Source organism: Chiroxiphia lanceolata, chromosome 22, assembly GCF_009829145.1.
Source record: "Chiroxiphia lanceolata isolate bChiLan1 chromosome 22, bChiLan1.pri, whole genome shotgun sequence".
In the NCBI taxonomy this organism is placed as follows: Eukaryota; Metazoa; Chordata; class Aves; order Passeriformes; family Pipridae; genus Chiroxiphia; species Chiroxiphia lanceolata.
The window spans coordinates 6,678,274-6,700,326 of NC_045658.1; the positions used below are offsets into that span (position 1 = coordinate 6,678,274).

Genomic DNA, 22,053 nt, shown 5'->3' on the forward strand with positions numbered 1-22,053 from the left:
CCTGTGACAAGGGGTCAGAACTAGGTGGTCTCTGAGGTCCCTCCCAACCCGAACCATTTCATGATTTTGGGAGTCAGGCATGAGTTCACCCTTGCAGTGACCTTTCTTGGCTCTGAATTCCCGAGGAATTGGCTGCACGGGCGTGCTGCTATTTTTGTCTGGCATTGAGGGAGCTGGGGTTGGATATTCCCAAGCTGTGGATCCTCTGCTGTGGAAAACAGCATTGCAGGGGCTCCTGATGGACACAGAACTGGTGGGAAAATTCAGTGGCAATGTCTTTGCTTTCACTGAAATCTGCCTTGTGTCCACTGACCACAGGGAAAGCAGCTGTAAAAACTACTCAAAAAAAGAATAACTTCGAATTTATTTAACAGGTTTTTATTTATTTTTGAGCGTTAAAATTTTCTGCAGTTTCTGAAGTTCAACATAACTCTGACACAGGTTTATACATTGGTGCAGCTCGCACAGAACATGTCACAGCATCCTCCAAGGACAGTAAGGAATTCCCATTTTCCCCTGGTAAAAGGGTACCCAAGAGTAAATATAATTTATACACCTGCCTTTCACGGAAGACTTTGATAAATATTCCTTGTAAGCTCGGCAGCACGGCCGTAACTTTCTCTCCTATAAGGACATAAAAAGGAGCTTCAGCCTTTACAAAAGGCACACACACACACATCCTGAACCTCACAAACAGCCCTGGTCTGTGAGCAAGACATCCCGAGGAATTTCCTCTACATGGTTTGGGTTATGGTTTAACCATTTCCAGAGCACGCCCAGCACAGACTATAAATGTTATAGAACCCCTGATGGCACCGTGGGAAGGGCACATTCCCAAATGTGTCCAGTGAGTTGCTCTGAGATCCCCCCCCCCATCTCCAGCCACACTCAGGTGTGGATACCCTGGGACACCGGGGGGGAGTCTCAGAGGAAAAGGCTCCTCCTGAACGGACACTTTTGGGAATTCTGTCCTGCCCACCTCAGCTTTCCCAGAAGATATACACGGACAACCTCACAGAGGTTAAGAACAGCCGTCGTTCCTCTCCGAACGACCGTTCCCAGCCCTCCCAGCGGGAGGATACAGCTCACATTCCCTCGGAACCACTCGCTCTCCACGCGATGGGATCATCCCGGTCCTTCTGGAAGAAGGGAAGCAACACATCCGAGCAGAGCAGTGCTCTGCGAAAGGGAAACATTCTTCCCTACTCGTGAGAGGAGTGGGGGGACCTGTCCAGCAAGTCACGGGCTCCTCTGGAATACCAGCAAATGTCCAGGGATCATGGAAGTGGGATGGTGAACTGCCAAGGCCTCCGGAGGCTGCGGGAGGGATTCGGTGCTGTGGGATCGGCAGGGGGGGAACCAGAGTCCTCAGGTGCCGGTTGTGACCTCCGGAGGGGGCAGCTCGGCTCCATCCCTGTTTCCGTGCTGCTGGAACGGGCAGACGGGGATCGCGGGGCTGCCCTGAGGCTCTGGGTGCGATGATCCCGCCGCGGGCTCGTGCCGGGTGCTGGAAGGGCAGAGGGGAAGGGTTACAGAAGGGGAAGGGTTACAGAAGGGAAGGGTTACAGAAGGGAAGGGTTACAGAAGGGAAGGGTTACGGGGGAGGCTCCGGCCGGAGTTCTGCCCGACCCTAAAGGCGCTGGGTGTGCCGGGGGTACTCACCTCGCCCCCCCCGGGACGGCTCCTTTCTCCAGCTCGGAGTCGGGCCGGTGCCTCCGACCCCCTGCTCCAGGAGCAGCCCCAGCTGCCCGAGGCTGTGTAAATCCCGTGCCCGGGCGGTGCCCGGCGCCGTTCCCGAGCTGTAACACAGGAGGGGAAGGGGCCGTGAGCAGCGAGGCTCCCCCTCCCCAGCTCCTGCCCCCGGCCCTGCTCGGTGTGAGCGGATACTCACTCTGTGCTTCCCTCGGGGCCTCGGGATTCCCGGGGAGAGCGCCCCGCTATCCCAAGCGCTGGTTCAGCTCGGGCTGGAGCACGGAGCCGGGATCTCCCCTATTTATACGCGGGGGCCGCATACAAATGTCTGGGTCCGGAGCGACTCGCAGGTTCCCACAGTCCGCAGCCAATCCCCGCGCGGGCGGGACAATGGGAAAGCATCCATTACAGCATGGCAAATCGGCTGTGAATCGCCTGGGGATAATACCCTGCTCCCGGAGGAGCAGGTGGGCTGGGGAGCGTGGGACACAAAGGGGGCTTGGCACCGCTGGGGAGGGAACGTGGGAAAGCGTTGGCCGGCATTATCACCCAGCTCCCGCCTGATGACACCGCGCTGAGCCGCCCGTTCCCAGGCCGGGCTGGAATAAGGCACGGAAAACTGATCCCGGGAAGAGATAATGCTCGGTGCCCAAAGGAGAGGTTGAAAAGGAAAAGATGCAGAATTAGAGGGACTAAAGCCTTTCACTGGCATTAAACCGTGCTTACATGAATACAGTACCAGATAATTTTCAGGGCAACGAGGGACTAAAATCGAGGGGAAGAACCCTTCAAACAGTTTGTGCTAAGTAGTTAGCCTGAAATATTTTCCTCTCCATTGTTTAAAGTCCCTCTCTAAGTTATATCAAGAGCTCTTCCTTGCTTTTGTTCGGGTAATCTGGGCTTTCCTACAGCAGCCCGTGACATGTAGTGATTAGGATGCCTTTCCCAAACATGTCCTGTTTGATTTCATGCCACTTTGTAAAAGCCTCACTGTTCCCTTGGTCCTGAGTCTCCAACTAAATATATTTCTCCCTTTACAGACAGCTGAGGTGGAGTGAAAAGTCAGTTCTTGTCCATTGCTTTGCTGTATTCTCCCCTTGCAGAACATGGCACAGGCATGAGGCCACCCTGTGCCTCTCTTCAGTCCTGGCCTTGCTCATCTCTGTGCCACGTGTGTTCAGTGTTCAGGCAATGAAGGGGAAAGGACTGGGCAGGGTCCTGGACTGAAGCTCCCTTGCTGAGATATTTTTTTTCCAGGTTATGTGTCCCGCTCCGGTCTGCTGCCCCCTCCCAGCACCACCCAGTACAAAGCCAGTCACCTTCCAGATCTGTCAGTCAGGTGTGTGAGGCCTCATGTAGTTTTTGAATGCCTGTTTCTTACCACTACAACATTGATGAAAACTCTACTTATTTCCTGTGTCAAAAACCAGAAGGGAAACCTCTCATTTCCCTGTCAGCCACAGTCAGCCTGTTCCACCTGCCCTCAGCAGCCTCTGGATAACCCAAACCTGGCTCTGTGGGTACATGGACAAGAACATGTTCCAGCACACAGAGGGTTGTTGGATAAAAAGATATGGTCCTGCAAAGGATGATCCTGTAACTAATTATCAACCTGAAGCTTTCAAAGACCCTTTTTACTGCCTGGCTTCTTGTGGAATTCCATGGGTCAGCTGTTCTCCCTTCCCAGCCCAACAGCATTTTAGGTGGATCACTTTGGGTACAACAATTTTAATTCTTGTCAATCAACTACAATCGATCAAGGACTGTGAGTACTATTCAAAATCAGTTCCTTCAATTATTTTGCCAGCTTGTAATCAGCATTATTCCTTGGAGCCAGGGCAATCCCTGCATGCTCCTTGCTGTTGCTGGAGCTGGAAGTGCAGCACGGGGCTTTCTGGATCCCTCCCGGGGCCACGTGGGCTGGAAGGGCCAGCAGGTCCCACATTCCCCCTCTGGGAAGGAGCAGGTTTGCAGGGAGGGAGGCTCTGACCCAATTTTCAGCGCTGGAAATACGGAGTGAGCGGTTTTAAATAATGCCACGCTGTCCCCAGCACAATGGCGTGGCCTCCAAAGGGCTAAACCAGCTCCGGTGATTAAAGCCTGATCCCTGCCTTGCAGGGCCGGGCAGATGGTGCCGCGGGCTGTCCCCGACCCTCCAGGCACACGCCTTTTGTCGGCAGTTTAACTCCCTCAATGGGCGACGTGGGAAATCCCGGGAGCTGTGGGCTCGCACCATCTGATGGGGATGGGGAACCAGGCACACACAGCAGCCCTCTGGGCTCCCCACATCCCAGCTTCCCCCTCTCTCTGTCCCTTGGAAAGGTGCCACTAACCTTCCACCCCCCTGTGCCTGCCTCACCTACCCTCTGACACTGCTGGGGGGTGAGAGGAATTCCCTGTTTAGTAAGACCTGAAAACTCAATGCAATGATATTTCCCAACTGATGCTTCAGAATAATAAACTGTCCAGCCTTAGGCTGTCCCTACAGGATATTCCTTACGGGGCTGGGTGCAGTAGGCACTTCCTGCAAGGATTTCAGGAAGGAAGATTTATGCTGTGCTGCAGTCCAGTCTCTTTTTGTTAAAAGCCTGTAACTAGTTTGCTCAGTTTGGGCTTTTTTAAAACTTCTGCTCTTACAGCAACAGTCTGTCCCACTGGAACACGTTTGTGGTCCAAATCCTTGTCACTGTGCTCCATGTCTGTGGGAGGAGTTTGTGTCTCTCGGGCTGTTGCTGCAGAGCCAGAAAGATGGACTGTCTGGGGCTGGTTCAGGGTTTTTCCTGTTTGGGGAATGCAGGATTAAAAGAGACAAATCCCCAGAACTTCCCAACGTGGAGTTGACTAAGGAATGTGACACAATAATTCCCTTCTCTGGAGGGTGGTGTGAGGTCTGGAGCTGCTCCTCAGAGAGGACAGCAGTGCCCTGAGCCTGTGGGGATCTGGGAGCCAGGGATTGCTGTGAGCTGAGGAAGAACCACTCCAAAACTGTCCTCATAGGCATGGCAGTCCACAAATCAAAGCAGCTGGAGGGCCCCTAGCCTGAGGAACTGGTACTTTGGGCCTTTCTGCTCCTGGTTTGTAGGTGGTGATTTCAGCCCAGGTGTACACTTGCTGCACAGACTCTACACAAAAGCTGCTCCCAGTTTAACACCACTTGGCAGCTTTCTTAGCCCATCTGATCCATGGCTTTCTGTGGAGACAAACCCAGCATGTTGCAATGCAGCAACAGGTCTGGAGGGAGGTGAACTGTCAGGAAAGAGCACAGAAACCCAGAATTTCATTGTCTCTATTATGCAGATTTTAAAATCAGTGTCCTGTACCTCCGCGGCTGTGCTTCCAGCTTGTACCAATTTCAGAGCATTTTTACTTTAGACCATTTCCTACATTCATGTCAGCCTGTCTCCCAGATGCTATTGATGGCGTTTTTAAAGAAATAATTACGATTTTTACGTGGTGTTTTTTTTTTTCTCTGCCTTCCTTAAATGGTTTAAAATCTTTCTGACAGCCCCTCTCGAGACACCTATTTAGTGTCAAAGAGCATAACGTTCCCAAGTTTTAAAAGGGCCCTCGAATAATACTGATCGATCAATGTGCTCCTTGGGAAAATAGCTCTCCAGATGGTCCATCGGGACAGGAATTGCTGGTCGGCACAATGCGGAGCCAAAGAGCGGCACTAATGCGGGCTGTTGTGAGGCACACGCTGCCTTTGTGCCCCTCTGAATGCCCCAAACGGGGAGGAAAGTGTGGGAAACTCCGAGAAACTCAGGCCCACACTCTGAGGTTAATAGGGGCTTTGTCAGGAGAGTATTCCTGAGCTGTGGGATCAGCATAATAAACAACATCTTCCCTAAGGGTGGGAATGTGTTGGAGCAGGGGAGGGTCGCCCCAGGGGACGGGGTGGGGAGCCATAAGAAGCTTTGAGTTCAATTATGAGAAGTGATAATAATTAATAAATTGTAAACAGACCCTTTGCCGGGCTGGGGAAGCCCGAGGTCTGGCTTTTAGCTCGGGGGTAATTGGTAAACTAAAGCCCAGGGGGGGCAAGTCTGTGGCTGGTGAAAAGCAGAAGGGGAGCGTTTGCCCCAGGGTGGATCTGAGTCCCCGGAGCAAAGGGAGCCTTCCCGGCGGGGTTTGGTCCCTTCCCACTGCCCAGGAGGAGGCTCTTGCTGTTCCTCTCCCCTCCACCGTGGTTTAAGGCACTGCAGAGGTGCTGCCGCGGGGACACTCACACAGGGGGGGTTTGGGTGGAATCCCATCCCCAGGAGGGCAGCGGCCTCTCCGTGCCACGTGTGACCCTATTCTGTGGGGCACAGTCAGGATGTGATGGGCTTTGGGGCACATGGCATCCCAGCTGAGTCTGAACTCCCCCAAACCGCCCTAATTAGGCTTGATTTAAAAACCCCCAGGCATGGACAACAGCTGGAGTTTTGCTGGAACTCAGAAGCTTGTACTAATTGACAACGACAAGTTGAGCACAGTGAGGCAAAGTGACTTTTTCAAGCTCGCTAAGCAACCACATAATCTAAAAATATCTCTCCTGAATTATTTAGCACTTCATTAGGAAGAAGAAGCTACCTGCAGCATTGGTAGAGACCTGTACCAAAGCCCACCTTGCACTGTGTTGGCAGAGAGGTGAGGAGCACTCGACCAGCTTGTGCTTTGGGGGCAAAGGAAGAACCAAAATGATCCCTGAACCGTAATGAGGCAGAGCAGCACGTTCCTGACCCAGCTGTCTGGCTTTTTTGGGGGTTTTCTGTGTGAGTAAGAGAGGGTTTCATCACAAGCCAAACAAGGACTGGCCAGGCCCAGCCAGCAGTGTTGGGATGTGTTTGGTTGTGTCCCCTCAGCAGATCTGAGGTTGCTCCCAGCTTAACTGAGCAGCTTTGGCAAGATCAGGTGTTCAATGTTTCCTTTTATTTGGGAAAAAACCCCTTATTCTGGAAATGAAGCTTTTCAAGGGCACCTCTCTCAGGGAATCTGAGGGGAGTTGAATTGTTGAGCAGTGGTGTTTCCCGCTGTTCCTGTATCTCTGTACAATGAGAAGGTTCCCTGTCATGTACCCAAATCTGTGTGTTCCTGTGGTTAGAGAGTGGCTTTGTGAACTGATTATTTGTGCAGATTTGTTCTACTTTGAAGAGAAGGGAAAATAAAAGGAAATAACTTAGGAGAGGAAATGCTTTTCAGTCTCTGCTGTCTAATTATGGAGACTTCCAGCCTCATGTGGGCACATTTCACTTCAGTAAAGGGAACAATTTTGTTATTGCCCAGCAGAATTTGTGTCATAAAATTAAAAGACAACACAAACTAGTTCACCCCAGTGCAGGTGGTTCAAAGGGGGGAAGATGCCCAAGCAGAGGCAAGTGCCAAACTCTTTGGAAGTTATTGGGAGATTTCCCTGAAGCTCCCTCACAAATGGGCAGAAAGCACAAGACTGAGCTTGGTGGGCAAATTAACGGGGGAAGTGAAGTGGCTGTGAAATTAGGGGTTTGTTTAAGGCTGAATGGGTTTCTGTTAAGTCTGAAAGGTTGACACCTCTCAGCACCTCACTTCAGCTTCACCTCCATTTCGATTTTTGATAATTTTCCCAGAGGTTGCTGCTCTACAGGATCTGCAATCCTGCTCTGCTGAAGGAATTTTGCAGATATAAAGTATGTCCTGGAGTGAAGAGCTCAGCACTGTGACACCTCCTGATGGCTTCCCCACTGCAGGGGAGTCTGCATGCACCCAGTCCAGCAGGATGAGCCTTTTGAATCATTTCAAACCAAAGGATTAATGACTAAACCCATTTTTATTGTATTGTACAGTGAAGACACACAAGTTGGACATCACACAGGATGAATACATCATAACTTTATAAAAGCTTTTTAAGCTCCTTAGCATGTTCAGTGAATGATTACAAAGTACTTATTGCCTCCCTTCCTCCCCCTTCTCCTTAAGGTATAGCTCAGGTATTTTCCTTTACAAAAGGCATCAATTATCCCTCAACTGAGAGCAGCACAAAGTGACATGAAGAGAATTTTCCCCAGAGCTGTCTGTGATCAGCACAACTCCCTGAGGACACTAAAAATAGCAGAGGAGCTTCAGAAGAATCAGCATTTCTTAATAACATCTTTCACTCAAAAGGTAAAGGTTCAGTCCTCTCTTTATGATACAAAATACATTCTCCAAAGGGCTCCTTCTTGAGGAAGGTCAATACATCACCAAGAGACAATGGAGCACTTGAACCAGTGACCCGGGGAGTCAGCCCAAGGATTCCCACTGCCAGCCACGGGCTCAGCAGCCTCTGATGGAACCTGAAGGGCATTTGCTCTCTGAGATCACCACAGAACTTGGTCCTGTCTTTGGCCAGGAGCCACCAATAAAAGCAACAAATTTGCTGCAAGATACACCCACAGTCCTTCACTATGAAGGGAAACCACCCAGCGACCCTCATTTCTGGTGACAGAAAAACAATAATCCCCCCCTCCCACCTTTGGAAAGCAACGTTTCCTACTTTAAAGAGGAACTAATAAACCACAGGTCCCTCTAGTTTTTGTAGCAAAACATGGGAACAGAGTTCAGCAGGTCTACCAGGGCCTCCAGATGGTGGGAGCAGCAGGCAGGCTCTTCTGGGCAGGCTGTTTTCTGGGGAGCACACAGGGAGACAGGGGGGAGCTGCGCAGGGCCGGGGAGTACGAGGGCTCTGAGCCCAGCTGGGCTTTGCAGAAGTGCTTGATGAGCTGGACCTGGGTCTCCTTCTTGGGCTCGTAGTAGGACAGAAAGTGCATGGCCTCCTTGAGGCACCGCAGGTACCCGCTGTTAAAGTCCTGCTCGGGGCTCTTGGGGGCGAATGCTGGAAGAGAAGGAAAGAAGCAAAGGCAGTGGGTTAAGACCATGACCAAAACACGGGACAGTGGTGATTTGAGCAGTGAATTTCTTTCAGGAGTGCCCGAGCCTTGCTCGTGTGCCTGGAGCTGGGGTGTCCCAGCCCTGGGGAGCAGGGTCAGGCCTGTGGTACCTGCTCTGCACTCACTTTGCTCCTGCAGCTGGCTCTGCTGCTTCAGGTAGCTGACAGCCACCTCCAGGATGTCGGCTTTCTCCAGCTTGGAGTTGGGCTGGTGCCTCTGGAACTCCTTCTCCAGGAGCAGTTTCAGCTGCTCGATGCTGCTGTTAATCCGGTCCCGGCGCATTTTCTCCACCACCGGCTTCCTCAGCTGGGAGAGAGGGAGCACATCCTTAGGGATTCTGTGAGGCCTGACCCGATGTCCCCCCTGTGCCCTGACACACATGCTCAAAGATGCTTTCATCTGGTAGAAGAGCTGTGAGATGCTGCCTACCCATTCCCTACTCCATTTAATTTTTTAAAATAATTATAATCTTCTTTATCTCTCTTTAACCTATTTGCCTTCCCCCAGACCACTTTCTCCCTCCTATCCCACCTTTTCTCATGTCATATTTACTTGCCAGGGGCAAGCCAGCCTTTCCAGTCCTCTCAAGGGCTCCACTTACTTTATTCTTTTCCTTTGGCAGCAGTTTCTCCTCCATGTGGATCATGAGGGTGTTGCTGGGAGCCATCCCGGGCGCTCTCAGCTGGGCACAGACCCCGCTCAGCTGCTGTGCCGAGCACGAGGGGATGCTTTGGCAGCTCCCGAGTGCTGTATTTATAGCCGGGGTGCCGGGGCAGATACGTGAGTGTCGGGATCGCCGGTGTTTCCCACAGCCCCGCAGCCAATCCCGGCAGGCGGCGGGACAATAGGGGAAGCATCCATTAGTGCACGGTCCATTGGCTGCCAATGCCCCGGGGAGAATAACCTTCTGCCCACGCTGCTGGTGGAGTGTGCGGGCGTGGGGAGCTGGGAAAGCACCGACCCTCCAGCTGGTTGTCTGGGATCAATGGCATTCCCGAGGCCCCGCATGTGCCGGGTGCAGGGGTGGCGTGGAGGAGGCACACTTTTGGGGCAAGGCGGGAAAAGGCCACGAGGAGCCCTGGTAGGGATAAAAATCAACATCACCAAGGACATCCCTGCCCTCCCCAGCCGGAGTGTGTGTGGGAGGTGTGTCCATACAGCCACTGCACGTCAGTGGGTGACCCAAAGTGTGACCAGTGTGGAGCCCCGGGTTTGTCTGCAGCACATTTTTAATGCTGGGGAGAAGTGACAGTCAGGGTGGAGGGGTGTTGGATGGATGGGATGAATAACTAGGGAATGGGAAGCAGTGGGAATAGTAACCTCAGTTTCGCTCTTCCCCTTAACACAGCGGGCTCTGTGAGTGTTCCCAGTGCCCCCAGTAAGGAAGCCCACCCCTCCCAGCAGAGCTGGGCTATGCCCAGTCACCCCATAGCTCTTGCTTTCCCCTTTCCTCCTCTCTCTTTCATACAGACATTTGTAGGGATGATGGTTAAATGGGTTGAGGAATAGCACCAGATTCAGCCTGGAATCCTGGGAAGTCTTTGGAAACCAGAGGTGTGTCATGAATGGGATTTAGCAGCTGAGGCCCATCTTTGGCCCTCAGCAAGGAGGTCAGTTGTGCTTCTTGCCTGAGGTTCCTGATGTGCTCTGTTCTGCCCTTGGACCTGCTGCAGTGCTGAACATCAGGTCTCAGAGACCAGCCTCTGCCTCCCTGTGTAAACCTTCCTGTGTCATTCCCACTCCATTTTCTAACGTGGAAAATGGGAACAGAGCTGCTTGCTTGCATTGGCATGGAGATGTCGGTGTGAATTAAGCAAACATTTCTTTTGTGACAAAGGCAAGGGAAAGAATGAAGCTGTGAGGGCACTGGAGGTCAGTTCTGATTTTGTCTTATGAGAAAAATCTCTGCCTGGATACAGTCCTTGAGGCAGCACTGAAAATAACCCAGAACCTACCTGGGAAAAGCTGTGCTGCACCTGCCATCTGTGGGTCCAGCCCCAGGCAGAGGCGTGTGCTCCTCCTGCTCCTCCTGCTCCTCCTGCTCCCAGCACTCCACTGTGCACGGAGCGTGGCCGAGCATCTGGGCACGGAAAGGGAGCAGGGAAGTGTGCAGGGAGGTGAGAAAGCCAAAGAGTTTCTTACTTGGAAATCCTGAAGTGAAGCCCGAGGGCAATGGGCAGTTGACAGGAAGGAGGGAGGTGTCACTGGAAGAGCCAGGGATTCATTGTGCTGACCTGAATGGGCTCAGCGCTTTGTGAAGGGCAGATGTTGTCCTTGGAGCCCTTTATTCCCTGTGTTGTGGGAAAGCCAGGAGACAAGACATCTCATGAACACTTTGAAGCAGTCAAAGGATTATGATACAAAATAAGATACAGCTCAAAGACCATGGCCCAGCTCCTGCCAGCTCTAATGAGGTGTTGCCTGTTTTCCTGTGCTCTTTGGCTGGCCTTCCTCCAGGAGCTGGTATCCCGTGTTATCCTTTTCCTAGCAAGGGAGAAATGATGGCCTTGCAGGCAGGAGCTGACAGGTAGGCATGGACCAAGCTGGTTGAAGAGACTCTTCAGTGTCAAAACCCATCTTTTTCCCAGCTCCTGAGAAGCAGCCCTGACCTTTACTGCTGTGTTAGAACTGATAGCCAGATGGTCTTTTGGGAGTTGGATTCTTTCCCTTTAAATCATTCAGGCTCAAGCACCGTCACTAATGTCGGGAGTAGTTGCAAGGCACACTTCTATTGTCCCAGCAAGAAGTGTTATCAATGGGGGAAGAGTATGGGAAAGGCAGAGAAATCCAAACCCACACAGCCTGGCGCTAATGACTCCTTTGTGGAGCTGCTGCTGTGGGGGCACCATGAACTCTGTGGCTTTTTCACCCAGGAAGGCTGAAACACGCCTGTTTCTCCATCCAGGGGCTTCTCCAAGCTCTGTGTGTACCAGGAGAAAGGGGTGGCAAGGGGCAAGGGGCAGGGACAGTGGGTCACATGCAGGGGTGGCTGCAGGAACGCCGAGCTGAGCTGCAGCACGAGCTGTCCCAGGGCTGCTGGTTTGCTCCACTGTCCCTCGGTTTGCTCTCCTGGGACATGGGGGAACTTTCCCACAGAGCCCAGTTGGAACTGGGAGCTGCCCTGTGTCTGTGGTGGGAGGCAGGGACAGGGCTGAAGTGGTTCTTGTTCTTTTCTGGCATCACCTGGGGACAGTGCTGGGCACCTTTGGGAACGAAGAGGAGGAGCAGGGCTGGGCTCTGCTCCTTGGCTCTGGAAGTGCTCAGGTGGCCCCTTCTCCCTGTCTTGCAGAGGAGTTTCTTTTCTCCCCTCCTGTTGGGAGCATTCCTGGGAAGGCTTGTTCCCCCAGGAAAAGGGAAGGGTTGTTAGGATCAAGCCAGCTCTGATCTCACTTGAAGGGTAATGTGCTGGTGGCAGCAGCACTGAGGGGGAAGAGCAGCAAAGAGAACACCTGCCAGGGTCCCAGGCACACACACCTGAGTGGGAATTGTTATCTTTGAATGCCTGAGGCACTGTTGGGTCTGTATGTCACTGCTGGGTGGACCTATCCTAATGTTTAAGACTCCTGGATTTCAGCAGCACAAATCCCTGCAGTATTACCATATCCCTTCCTCATCCTCATGCTCTTCCAACTGGCTCTGTGGAGGTTCTTGGCTAAGGTGTGAAAAGACAGGGCTCTCTCTATTTGAGTGACCCCTAATGATCCTCTGATAGTTTTTAATTTAGGGGCCAGTGCTTCCTTTGGTGTCTGAGATGAAGATCCCTTTCCAGCCCCGCTGTACACACAACCCTGCCTCCCATGGTCTGCTCAGGGTCCTTCAGTGACGTGACATTCTACACACTGAATAGTTTAAAAATTGTTTGCCTGGAAGGCCATATATAAAGAAATTATCATGTAAAACTTGCTATTCAGGATTGGCTTCTGTTCCCACAAGACAAGCATAACTCTGTGTGTGAACCGACAGAGTGGGAGTGCAGGGAAATCTGCCCTTCCAGGGGAAAAGGTTATGTTGTTATTGCACCCATTGTGTAAAATATTCCATTAAATGTCATTAGCATGGCATTATCTTGCCTCCTTTAGACATCAGAACCCCCTCAAAAAGGGGTCTTAGTACTATAAAGTACATTCTTCACAGGTTTAACCTTTTTTAATTAGTTTTTCTTCAGATCCAGAATATTTAATATGCTGCCGTTCCCAGGTGCATGGGTGAAGGAAAGAGGACTTTGATCATTAAGAAACGTCTGAGACAATTTGATCTGCGTTTTTAGGGTTGTTGGAGGTAAAAGCAATTTCTATAGCTGCTTGTGTGGTGACCCCCAAACAGTCATGCACCAATGACATAGTCCTTCTACAGTGAGTATCACAAATAATTAAAAAATAAGGAGAATTTATTATTTTTCTGCCCAGCTGAAATTCCCACAAGTCACCTCTCGGCATATTCAAGAGTGCACAAGAGGGATTTATTATTTCCTGGTATATTGACTCTGAAAGGTCTGGGGATTACAGCTGCTTTGCACATGAATAGCTGGAGTGTGTTGTACAAAAGGCATGGTCTGTGGGATAATGGGGTTGGATGTGGGAAAGCGCTGACCCTGGGGGAGAGCAGGCTGGTGCCTGATGGCAGGAATCAATTATGGCTCAAAGGAACACATTGCCCCGGGAGCAGGCTTGGCGGGAGCCACCATGTTCGGTGTTTACCACCCTCCTCCTCCGGGCCCGGATAAAACAACCGCGGGGTATATCCTGCCCTCCTGCCCGGCCCCGGGGGCTGAGCTGGTGATGGCTTTGGGAATGGCACCATTCCCCACCTCAGGAGCAGGGCTGGCACCCAGCAAGGATCTCACACGTGCTGCCAGATGGGTCTGAGGTTTCTCTCCAGCACCTCAGATCCCGAGTTGACCACCGGGAGCACACGCTGCCCAAAGTGCCCCGGAATTCCCCATCAGTCACCTCCTGTGCCCTGGCCAGGGAGGGACAGCCTGTCCCTGACAATGCCGAGCAGGGAGCAAACAGAAGCTGCTGGGTTCGTGCCCTTCCCGCATTGTTTTGGGGGGGATTTTTGGAAGACGGTGGCATTCAGCTCTGACAATGGGCTCTGCATCTCCGGGTGTCTGGCACTGCTGCCAGCCTTTCAAATGTCAAATCTGGGCTTTGAGGAACCAAGAAATGGGCTGAGTGTCATAGGAATTTAACAAAAATGTTTGATGTTTCTAATAAAAATAAAAGGATTTTGATGGGAGAGGGTTTACTTACATTTTGGTTATTTTATTGAGTATTTAGGCTTTGGACCAACATCGTTAATTTTTGGTCTTTATAGAATTATGAGGCTTGGACGTGATGTCCTGCTGAAGGCCATAAGTATTTTGAGCCTCCTGATAAAAGTCACAAGACTGAGCAAACAGTGCTGCCAAGCTTTTGGCAGGGAGCAGGTATCCTGCAGGGAGGATATTTCAGCAGAGCAGGTTGAGAACCGGGAATGTGGCTCCTGAGGTCTGGCCCCAGCAACCACTTGCTGTCCTTGACAGGATGGGAATGGTGTGTCCGTGCCAGAGGGGAGGGCAGCACCTCTCCCCGGGCAGGAGCAGCAATTAATCCCATCTGCATGTGGCAGATATTTAATCACTCAGACTCCAGCCAGGGCAGCGTTTGGGTGGGGGAGATAACAGGCACAGGCTTCCCGGGTGTCCCCCGAGCCTCTCTGATTGTCCCCGATTGAGGTTTGTGACCTGAAGCTGACTCTCCCTTATGCCCCAGTGGATTTCTCCCCTTCCCTCGAGCTCAGCCTGAGTTTTGGGGTGAGTTTTGGGGTGAGTTTTGGGCTGTAAGCTCCTGTCAGTCCCCATCTGTGGAGCACAGCAGACCTGTGTCTGGGGACAGTGTCCTGGGGCTCGTGGCAGGTCCTGCCCTGCCAGGCAGGTGGGTCTGGGAGGCCTGAGGAGCACCTTTGCCATGCTCAGCTGGCAGCAGAATGAAGAGATGGTGTCTGATAAAAGCAGGCACCCACCCTGCGCTCAGGAGGTGGGAAAGCTGGTTCTGAGCAGGCAGGGGACTGGCAGAGGGACACTCACAGGAGCTGCCAGGCCCTGGTGCTCACAGGGCAGGGCTGGGTGCCCTCATCACCACCCACAGGGCAAGGTGTGCTGTCAGATTCCCTTATAAACTCAGGAGGCCTTGTAATTGAGGGCACACTGAATCCCCTCCTCCAGGGAGGGCCCAGCCCAGGATAACCAGAACTGCTGGGAGCAGAATTCCATGGTGCTGACAGACAGACTGTCCTGACCAAGGACAGCTCTGGCTTTGGCAGGTCTGCAGGAGCACAAAGAAATTAAAACTTCTTTTACTCTCTAGAGAGATGAAGTTATTTTCTGTTGAACACATCATTAAGTATTTCCTGCTCAGGGATTTGAGAGCATCTTCCTCTCCAGCCATTTCATGGGCTTAAAGAAATTATACTAAATAACATTTTCAAACTCCACTGCTGAACTTGAAGGCAAAGAACTTTGGTGTCTGTTTATCTAAGTGGTGTGTGGCTGTGAGTGTGGTCCAGGCTGGTATCCCAAATTCTCCCAACAAACAAGGGAGCTGGTTCCTTTCAGAGATCCAAAGCTAATTAAAACAAAAGTGGGTGCTGAGCACCTTTGCAAAACAGATGTCTCAAACAGCCACTTGAGAAGCCCCGTGACCTGCAGGCTGCTTGAAAGCCTGAAACCTTGGTTTTCTCCTCTCTGCCTCATTTTCCTGCCTTTGTAAAACATGGCTAATAATACATCCTCATCTCGCCGAGGAGGTCGCTGAGAATTCATTAGCTGGTATTTGTAAAGCACTTTGAAAATGCAAAGCCAGTGCATTATTCCTACTCTTCTGGATGCTTTCCATGTTATTAAAATCAGGATTTCAGAAAGGCTTATCGGGGATCAAAACAGCATCCCAAACTTGAAAGGAAGCACGACTGTTAAACCATCAACTGTCGCCTCCCCCTCCAGCCAGATGTTAAGCCCCAAAGAACTGAAGTGGCACAAGGAATTACTTTCCCAAGTTCCCCCAGCTGGGCTGACAGGCCTTGATCAATGGTTTTCTCCACGGTGAGGGCTATGCAGATGGTGTGCCCAGAGCAAGGTTTCTGTGGAGCACAAAGGGAAGTCAAACACCATTTCTAATTCAGCTTGTAGCATGGCACACTTCCTTTATCCTCCTCCTGAATGCCCTGAATGGGAGAGCAGTGTGGGAAACTGGAGGGAACTCCACACTCACCGCGTCCCCCGGGCTGGGAGACACCCCTGTCCCCAAAGCACATCTGCCTGTGACAGCCAGGGGGGAGAGGAGTGACAGATCGAAAAATCAGATTATAAAACATGCACGGAGGGAAAGCAAACCCCGAGGAAAAGGAAAAAAGGGAAGGAAGATGTGCAGGCAGGAGGAAATTGCACCAGCCCAGGAGCAGGGAAGGGGTGGGAGGGAAAGCAGTGAAGGGCAAGGAGGAAAAGCAGGGAAGGGTTAGGGGGAAATGACAGGGAAGTGTCAAGAGAAAATGCAGGGAAGGGCAGGAAAGAAGTGCCATGGAAGGGAGCTGCAGAGCAGAATTTTGCCCATCCAGCACTCAGGCCAAAGGCTCAGGTGGTTTAGATCTGCTCTGAGGCTTCTGAGCCACATCCCCTGCTTGCTTCTTCAATCCCTTTGATTTGTTCAATATATCCTGGCAAACAAGGTGATTCCTATGGACCATGAGGGACCCAGATGGAGCTAAGGGAGCTGGGCCTGGCTTTTAAGAAAATTAGACCAGGTTTTACCCCAGCAATACTAGGGGGAGGGTCTTCTTTTCATTAATACTCCTGAACTACTCTGTGTTGCTTGGGTGAAAAAAATGGGTCAGACCCGGGTCTGGTCTTGGTATTTGGCAGGAGAAAATTCAGCCTCAAATTTTGCTGGCTGGGTTTTGGCAAATCTGCTGTAGGTGTAGAGGTAATTTGTATTTACAAGTTTACAGAGATCAGGAAATAGCTCCAGAGGTACAAAAGCTGCAGGGCAAATCTTGGAGCCCAAATTCTCTGTTGGCCTCAGTGGGGATCCCAGCTTGGGATTGGACCCATTTTATTTTCGACTCCAGGACTGTAGGACTCAGCATGAACTAAATACCTTATATTTTGTCTTTCCCATTCCCAGTTCACCTCTGTCCCTGCTCCCAAGCCTTTCACCTCTCCAGGTGACTTACTAACATAGGGCTGTGGAAGTTCTCGTACTCCGGAGTTTCCCACACCATTCCCTAACCACATTCCCTCCCGTCACAAAGGAAGTGTGCCCGACTACAAACCACATTAGCAACGGTGCTTGGCTCTGTTTTGTGTTCAGTGGGAAACCCTGCTCCCAAAAGGCCATCTGGGCAGCACTGCAGGAAGCACTGGGAGCAGGGAGCATCTTTGAGGGACTTGGGAAAGCAGCAGCATCTTTAAGTCTTCCTCAAGGGATAACATCTGGCAGGGATGCTGGGGGAAGGCTGATTGCTGATGCCCTATTTCAAACATCCAGATGCAGTATTTTGGGATCCTGATGAGTTTTCTGTGCAATGCTGTGTGTGTTTGGAACCGCAGTAGGAGGAGTGTAAGTCCAAATTCGTTCTCCTTAGTGCAAAGTCCATGGATTCTGCAAACTTTATAATAGGGAGAAATTCTTATTATCACTTTCTTTAGGATTTCCAACCAAAGTACAGCATCTATTTTGGGTAATTGAGCATCTAATTTGAGTAGCTCTTCCAAGATGGTCTAATTTTTCCCCTCACAGATTGTGAAACAAAAGAGAAAATAAAAAGTATATGTTTTTATTTCATATGCTTTAAAATTTGTTTCTGACACAGAGTGAGGGAGTAGGAGCCTCAATAGATTTACCATGCAAGGGAGATTTTGCTACATTCACCTCCCAATATTACATTGAATATTGTAATTTTTATTATCACATGCAATGTAAATATGTGGGACCTCCAGCCTCCATAGTTAAAGGGAACTTCTCAAGGCCACAGAAGATTATCTGACATTCATCCTGCTCAGTTGCAGGCTCTGAGTTGGTTTGGATCTGAAAGGAGAGGAAATCTTGAGCACTGACCCCTTGACTGTGCCAGTGCACAACCACTACCAAGAGCAAGGAGGGTAAGGTTGGCATGACTGTTCCCATGGAGTTAGTGTAGTAATTATGCAGGAATTGAGTGGAGAAATAAGAGGAAAACAGCAACTGTCTGTAGCAAAACTGCCAGTGGCCCTGCAGATCACGGGACTGGCACTTTTCTTCCTCATGTGCTCAATTAACGAGCTCAAGAAATGAGTTCCAGCTCCAGAGTTTCTGTGTCAGGGAATCTCCCCAAGAGGGACGTGCAGAGAACAGGATTGGTTTCAGAGGTGGCATTACACGGGCTCAAAGACAATCCACAGGCTTTGAGGAGAACATGTGAAATGGTGTCACAAAAGCTTTCCCACAACTTGACATAAAGGCTGGGGAGCTCAACAGCTGCTGCTCTGAAGGGAGAGAAGGAGCCCATTCAGGGCAGCACAATGGGGCTGGGATGGCAGAGCCTGGAGGAGCTGCTTTAAACCTTACCTGGGCCTGCAGGAATGAGCTGCAGAGGGAGAGAATGTGCCTGTGTGCTCTGTGTGTGAGCTCACACTGACAGACATGAGTGACCACACACGTGTAGTGATGTACAGAGGAACACACATGTATTAATGTCAACACAAGCAGCATTTACTGCTGCAGGAAGAGCTCCCCAAATATCAGCCCTGACATTACTTGGCAGATGAATTGCTGGCAGATCTGGTTCAAGTTTTCCAACAGGAATCCCTGGCTCTGTGTTTATCAGACACAAACAGTGACACTGTCAGCTCTTCCCACTGCAGACACCCCCTGAGCACCTCTGTGTGGAAACTGGCCCTGTGGAGAATAATGAGGAATCAGGAATTCGATTTCTCATAAGTTTGTGGGGATATAAATTTCTTCTGCAGCCAATCTTCCTTAGTGCATAGACTAAAAGAAAATAATTAGAGAAAAATGTGTTTTGTGGAGGAAGTGAGAAGCAGCACACGAGACTGAGCTGATCCCCAGACATCCTAAGACCCTTCTTCACACATATTTATCTTGCAGGTATTTGGAAACAGAAACATAAAATGCCTGTAACATGTCTTCAGAGTTTTCTAAAGGGCTGCATGAGGTACTGAGGGAAGAGAGCAAAGACCAAACCAGAAAATGTTTTCAGTAATTGCGTGTACTTAACATGAAATGTATTTATTTGCAGTAAGCCAAAGCGGAAAAGCTGTTTTCTGTTTCCCATGGGCAAAGCTGGTGCCTGAGTCACCTGTGGGAGAACCACTCCTTTGGCTCATGGAGGAAACCAGGTGAGTGGATTTGAGGGATTTCTGCTCCTTCTCTCAGAGTGCTGGGAGCTGCTCATGTGTGCATGTGCCTTGTCCCTGCTCCATGTGCCTTGTCCCTGCTCCATGTGCCTTGTCCCTGCTCCATGTGCCATGTTTCTGCTCCATGTGCCATATCCCTGCTCCATGTGCCTTGTCCCTGCTCCATGTGCCTTGTCCCTGCTCCATGTGCCATATCCCTGCTCCATGTGCCATATCCCTGCTCCATGTGCCATATCCCTGCTCCATGTGCCTTGTCCCTGCTCCATGTGCCTTGTCCCTGCTCCATGTGCCATGTCCCTGCTCCATGTGCCTTGTCCCTGCTCCATGTGCCACATCCCTGCTCCATGTGCCATGGCCCTGCTCCAGCGTGTGCCTCAGTGCATTCCCAGGGGCAGTGCAGCCTTCCCGCCATCAGCAGCTGACCTCCTCCTCCTCCTCCTCCTCCTCCTCCTTCCTCCTGCCTGTGAACCCCAGGCTGCCCCTGGAATGCTATTGATCCATGGCATTAGTCAGCAGCCTTTCCCATTGAAGGCCAGCTCTTTCCCAGCTCCTGACACGTAACTCTGATCCCAGGCTTTCACGTAGCACACACTCCCCACCTGCTCATCTGGGAGAAGGTCATTATCCGCAGGCTATTCACTGCCACTGGAGCATGCAAGAATAGCTGCTTCTCCCATTGTGCTTCCCACCTCCCGGATTGGCTGCGGACTGTGGGAAACGCCACCGAGCCGCAGACCCACAGACTCGCCCTGAGCTTGGGCAGTATAAATACCAGGCAGAGGCAGCTTCCAGCAACACGTTTCTCCTGGATTCCACTCCGAGAGCTCCCTTCCCTTCTCAGGACAGATGGCTCCCAGCACCGTTTTCTTGGAGCCCGACAACCTGCTGACACCAAAGGAGAAAAACAAAGTAAGTCCTGGCACAGCCTGGCAGCGCTCTCGGCTGCTCCTGGAGCATTGACACCAGCTGAGAACCCGCCCCACACGGCTTAGGAGCAGGGATGGGCACCAAACAGCCCTGAGGGGTGACAGACAGAGGATCCTTTAATAACAGGTGTCTTTTCCTTTGCTTTTTACAGCTGAGGAAGCCGGTGGTGGAGAAAATGCGCCGGGACCGGATTAACAGCAGCATTGAGCAGCTGAAACTGCTCCTGGAGAAGGAGTTCCAGAGGCACCAGCCCAACTCCAAGCTGGAGAAAGCCGACATCCTGGAGATGACTGTCAGCTACCTGAAGCAGCAGAGCCAGCTGCAGATGAAGAGTGAGTATTGAATTTTGTTTCATTCTCCATCTTACTGCAAATCTGTAACAGTTGTATTAATCCTAAGCCATGAACAACTGCTTAAACTAGTCTTTCTTCCCTCTCCCTCTCTTCTTCCCTTCTCTAGCTGCAGGATCCTTCCATAAAAGCTCCCAGTTTGACTTCAGAGAGGGCTATTCCAGGTGCTTGCAAGAAGCTTTCCACTTCCTCTCTCTCCATAAAGTCCGAACTGAAACCCAGACCAAACTTTTAAGCCATTTCCAGAAGAGCCAGTCGGCTGCTCCGGAGCTCTCCTGCTGCCCTGGGAACGCCAGCCCCCTGAAACAAGTGTCTCCAAAGGACACCTGCCCTCTCTGGAGGCCCTGGTAGTCGAGGAGTCCTCTCTGCAGGGACCTGTGACAGTCCAGAGGAAGGATCTGACTGCATCAGATAGTCCAGCTCTGATCCTCTCTGCTGTAGGGAATTTTATTTCCCCCTGTATTTTGTTTATGTGTGAAAGAATGACACACTTTTGACTTTTTTGGGATCCTTTGGCAAAAGTTGTGGTGTTCTGTTTGGTGTGGAAGCTGTGTAGGCACTGCTGCAGTGCTGCCCAGGCAGGGGCAACGTCTTCAGAATGAAGGAGGGTGTTTGTAAATGTTACAGTTGTGATGGACAGCAATTGCTGTAGGAGATTTTCTCTAATATTCCCTGTAACAGCCACCAGCTTTGCTCTGGCTTGACAAGTGACTTGGGTTGGCTCACTCACTCCAGAGGAGAAATTTATTCCCTTTGCTCCATGCAGACTTGGTTAAAGTCCATTTCCCACTGTTTGCTTATCAATTGTGCAGCATCAAAAACGGGTTTGGTTTTAGTTTGGATTTCTCCCCCATGGCCCTTTCATTGTTCTGTATATCCAGTGGGAGGGATGACCAGGAGTTAGGAAACTATGTGGAATATTTCTACTCTTTGATGCTTTTTTCAATTTAGAAAAAGAGTATGTTCCTGCTTTATGTTAAAGAAAAGGTAGTAAGTAACAGGCTTGATTTGTCAATGTTATACATTCTGGGTGTAAGCTATGCTTTTTTAGCATTTTCATTATAATAATGATTTTTATCTGTATTGAGTAGTTGAATTCCTGGTGGATGGTGTTTCTCCCAGTGCTGGGACTGCCCTATGGCTCACGTGCATACTGTGTATGCGTCTCTGTGTGTGTAGAGAGCAATAAAATGCATTTGTGTGCAAGCCGTGTGTGGTTCTGTCCCTCTGAGGGATGTGCAGCTGCTCGCACCCCTGGGAAAGGTTAATGTCAGCCTTCTGAAGAAATGGTTATTTTTGTGAAGCTCAAGGAACTCCCATTCGTGTCTACTCTGTATTCTCGTGAGTCCCCCCTCACCCCAAGGAGTAAGAAGTTCTCCTGGCACCCAGATTCCCTCAGCTGAGTCCTGCTGAGCATTTCCCTGGTCATGACCCCTCACCTGAGCAGGAGGGCCTCGCACCTGCCCAGTATCCTCCCTCCTTCCACACGAGTTTCTCACAATGAGCCCCCTAAGCTGGGGTTTGAGGGGTTGTTTGCCACGATTTGAGGGGCTCGTTTTGGGGTTTGAGGGGTTGGTTTGCTGGGGTTTGAGGGGTTTGTACCACGACCGGAGGGGTTTGCTCCAGGTTTTGAGGGGTCTGTGGGTCAGGATTCGAGGCGTTTGTGGATCAGGATTTGAAGGGTTGGTTTGCCAGGATTTGAGGGGTTTGTACCACAACTCGAGGGGTTTGTTCCAGGTTTTAAGGGGTTTGTGTGCCAGGATTTGAGGGGTTTGTTCCAGGTTTTAAGGGGTTTGTGTGCCAGCAT

The 22,053-nt window shown here is 50.9% G+C and overlaps 2 protein-coding genes across 2 annotated transcripts; one reads left to right on the forward strand and one right to left on the reverse strand.

Moving 5' to 3' along the window:
* Positions 1-8,258: 8,258 nt before the first annotated feature.
* Positions 8,259-9,246, reverse strand: LOC116797620 (transcription factor HES-5-like). The gene is made up of 3 exons (XM_032709320.1): positions 9,181-9,246; positions 8,705-8,885; positions 8,259-8,524 (listed from the first exon to the last, which is right to left on the reverse strand). The coding sequence occupies exons 1-3, from the start codon at positions 9,244-9,246 to the stop codon at positions 8,259-8,261; spliced, it is 513 nt and encodes a 170-aa protein (XP_032565211.1).
* A 10,529-nt stretch (positions 9,247-19,775) lies between these two features.
* Positions 19,776-21,452, forward strand: LOC116797535 (transcription factor HES-5-like). The gene is made up of 3 exons (XM_032709160.1): positions 19,776-19,878; positions 20,048-20,228; positions 20,356-21,452. The coding sequence occupies exons 1-3, from the start codon at positions 19,816-19,818 to the stop codon at positions 20,595-20,597; spliced, it is 486 nt and encodes a 161-aa protein (XP_032565051.1). The 5' UTR covers positions 19,776-19,815; the 3' UTR covers positions 20,598-21,452.
* Positions 21,453-22,053: the final 601 nt, after the last annotated feature.

Bases quoted from the DNA above. Each gene is read 5' to 3' on its own strand.
- LOC116797535 (XM_032709160.1), top strand. From the start codon at position 19,816: ATGGCTCCCAGCACCGTTTTCTTGGAGCCCGACAACCTGCTGACACCA. The intron at 19,879-20,047 runs GTAAGTCCTGGC...TGCTTTTTACAG, and splicing joins CACCAAAGGAGAAAAACAAA to CTGAGGAAGCCGGTGGTGGA. The intron at 20,229-20,355 runs GTGAGTATTGAA...TCCCTTCTCTAG, and splicing joins GAGCCAGCTGCAGATGAAGA to CTGCAGGATCCTTCCATAAA.
- LOC116797620 (XM_032709320.1), bottom strand. From the start codon at position 9,246: ATGGCTCCCAGCAACACCCTCATGATCCACATGGAGGAGAAACTGCTG. The intron at 8,886-9,180 runs GTAAGTGGAGCC...CCTCTCTCCCAG, and splicing joins TGCCAAAGGAAAAGAATAAA to CTGAGGAAGCCGGTGGTGGA. The intron at 8,525-8,704 runs GTGAGTGCAGAG...CTTCTCTTCCAG, and splicing joins GAGCCAGCTGCAGGAGCAAA to CATTCGCCCCCAAGAGCCCC.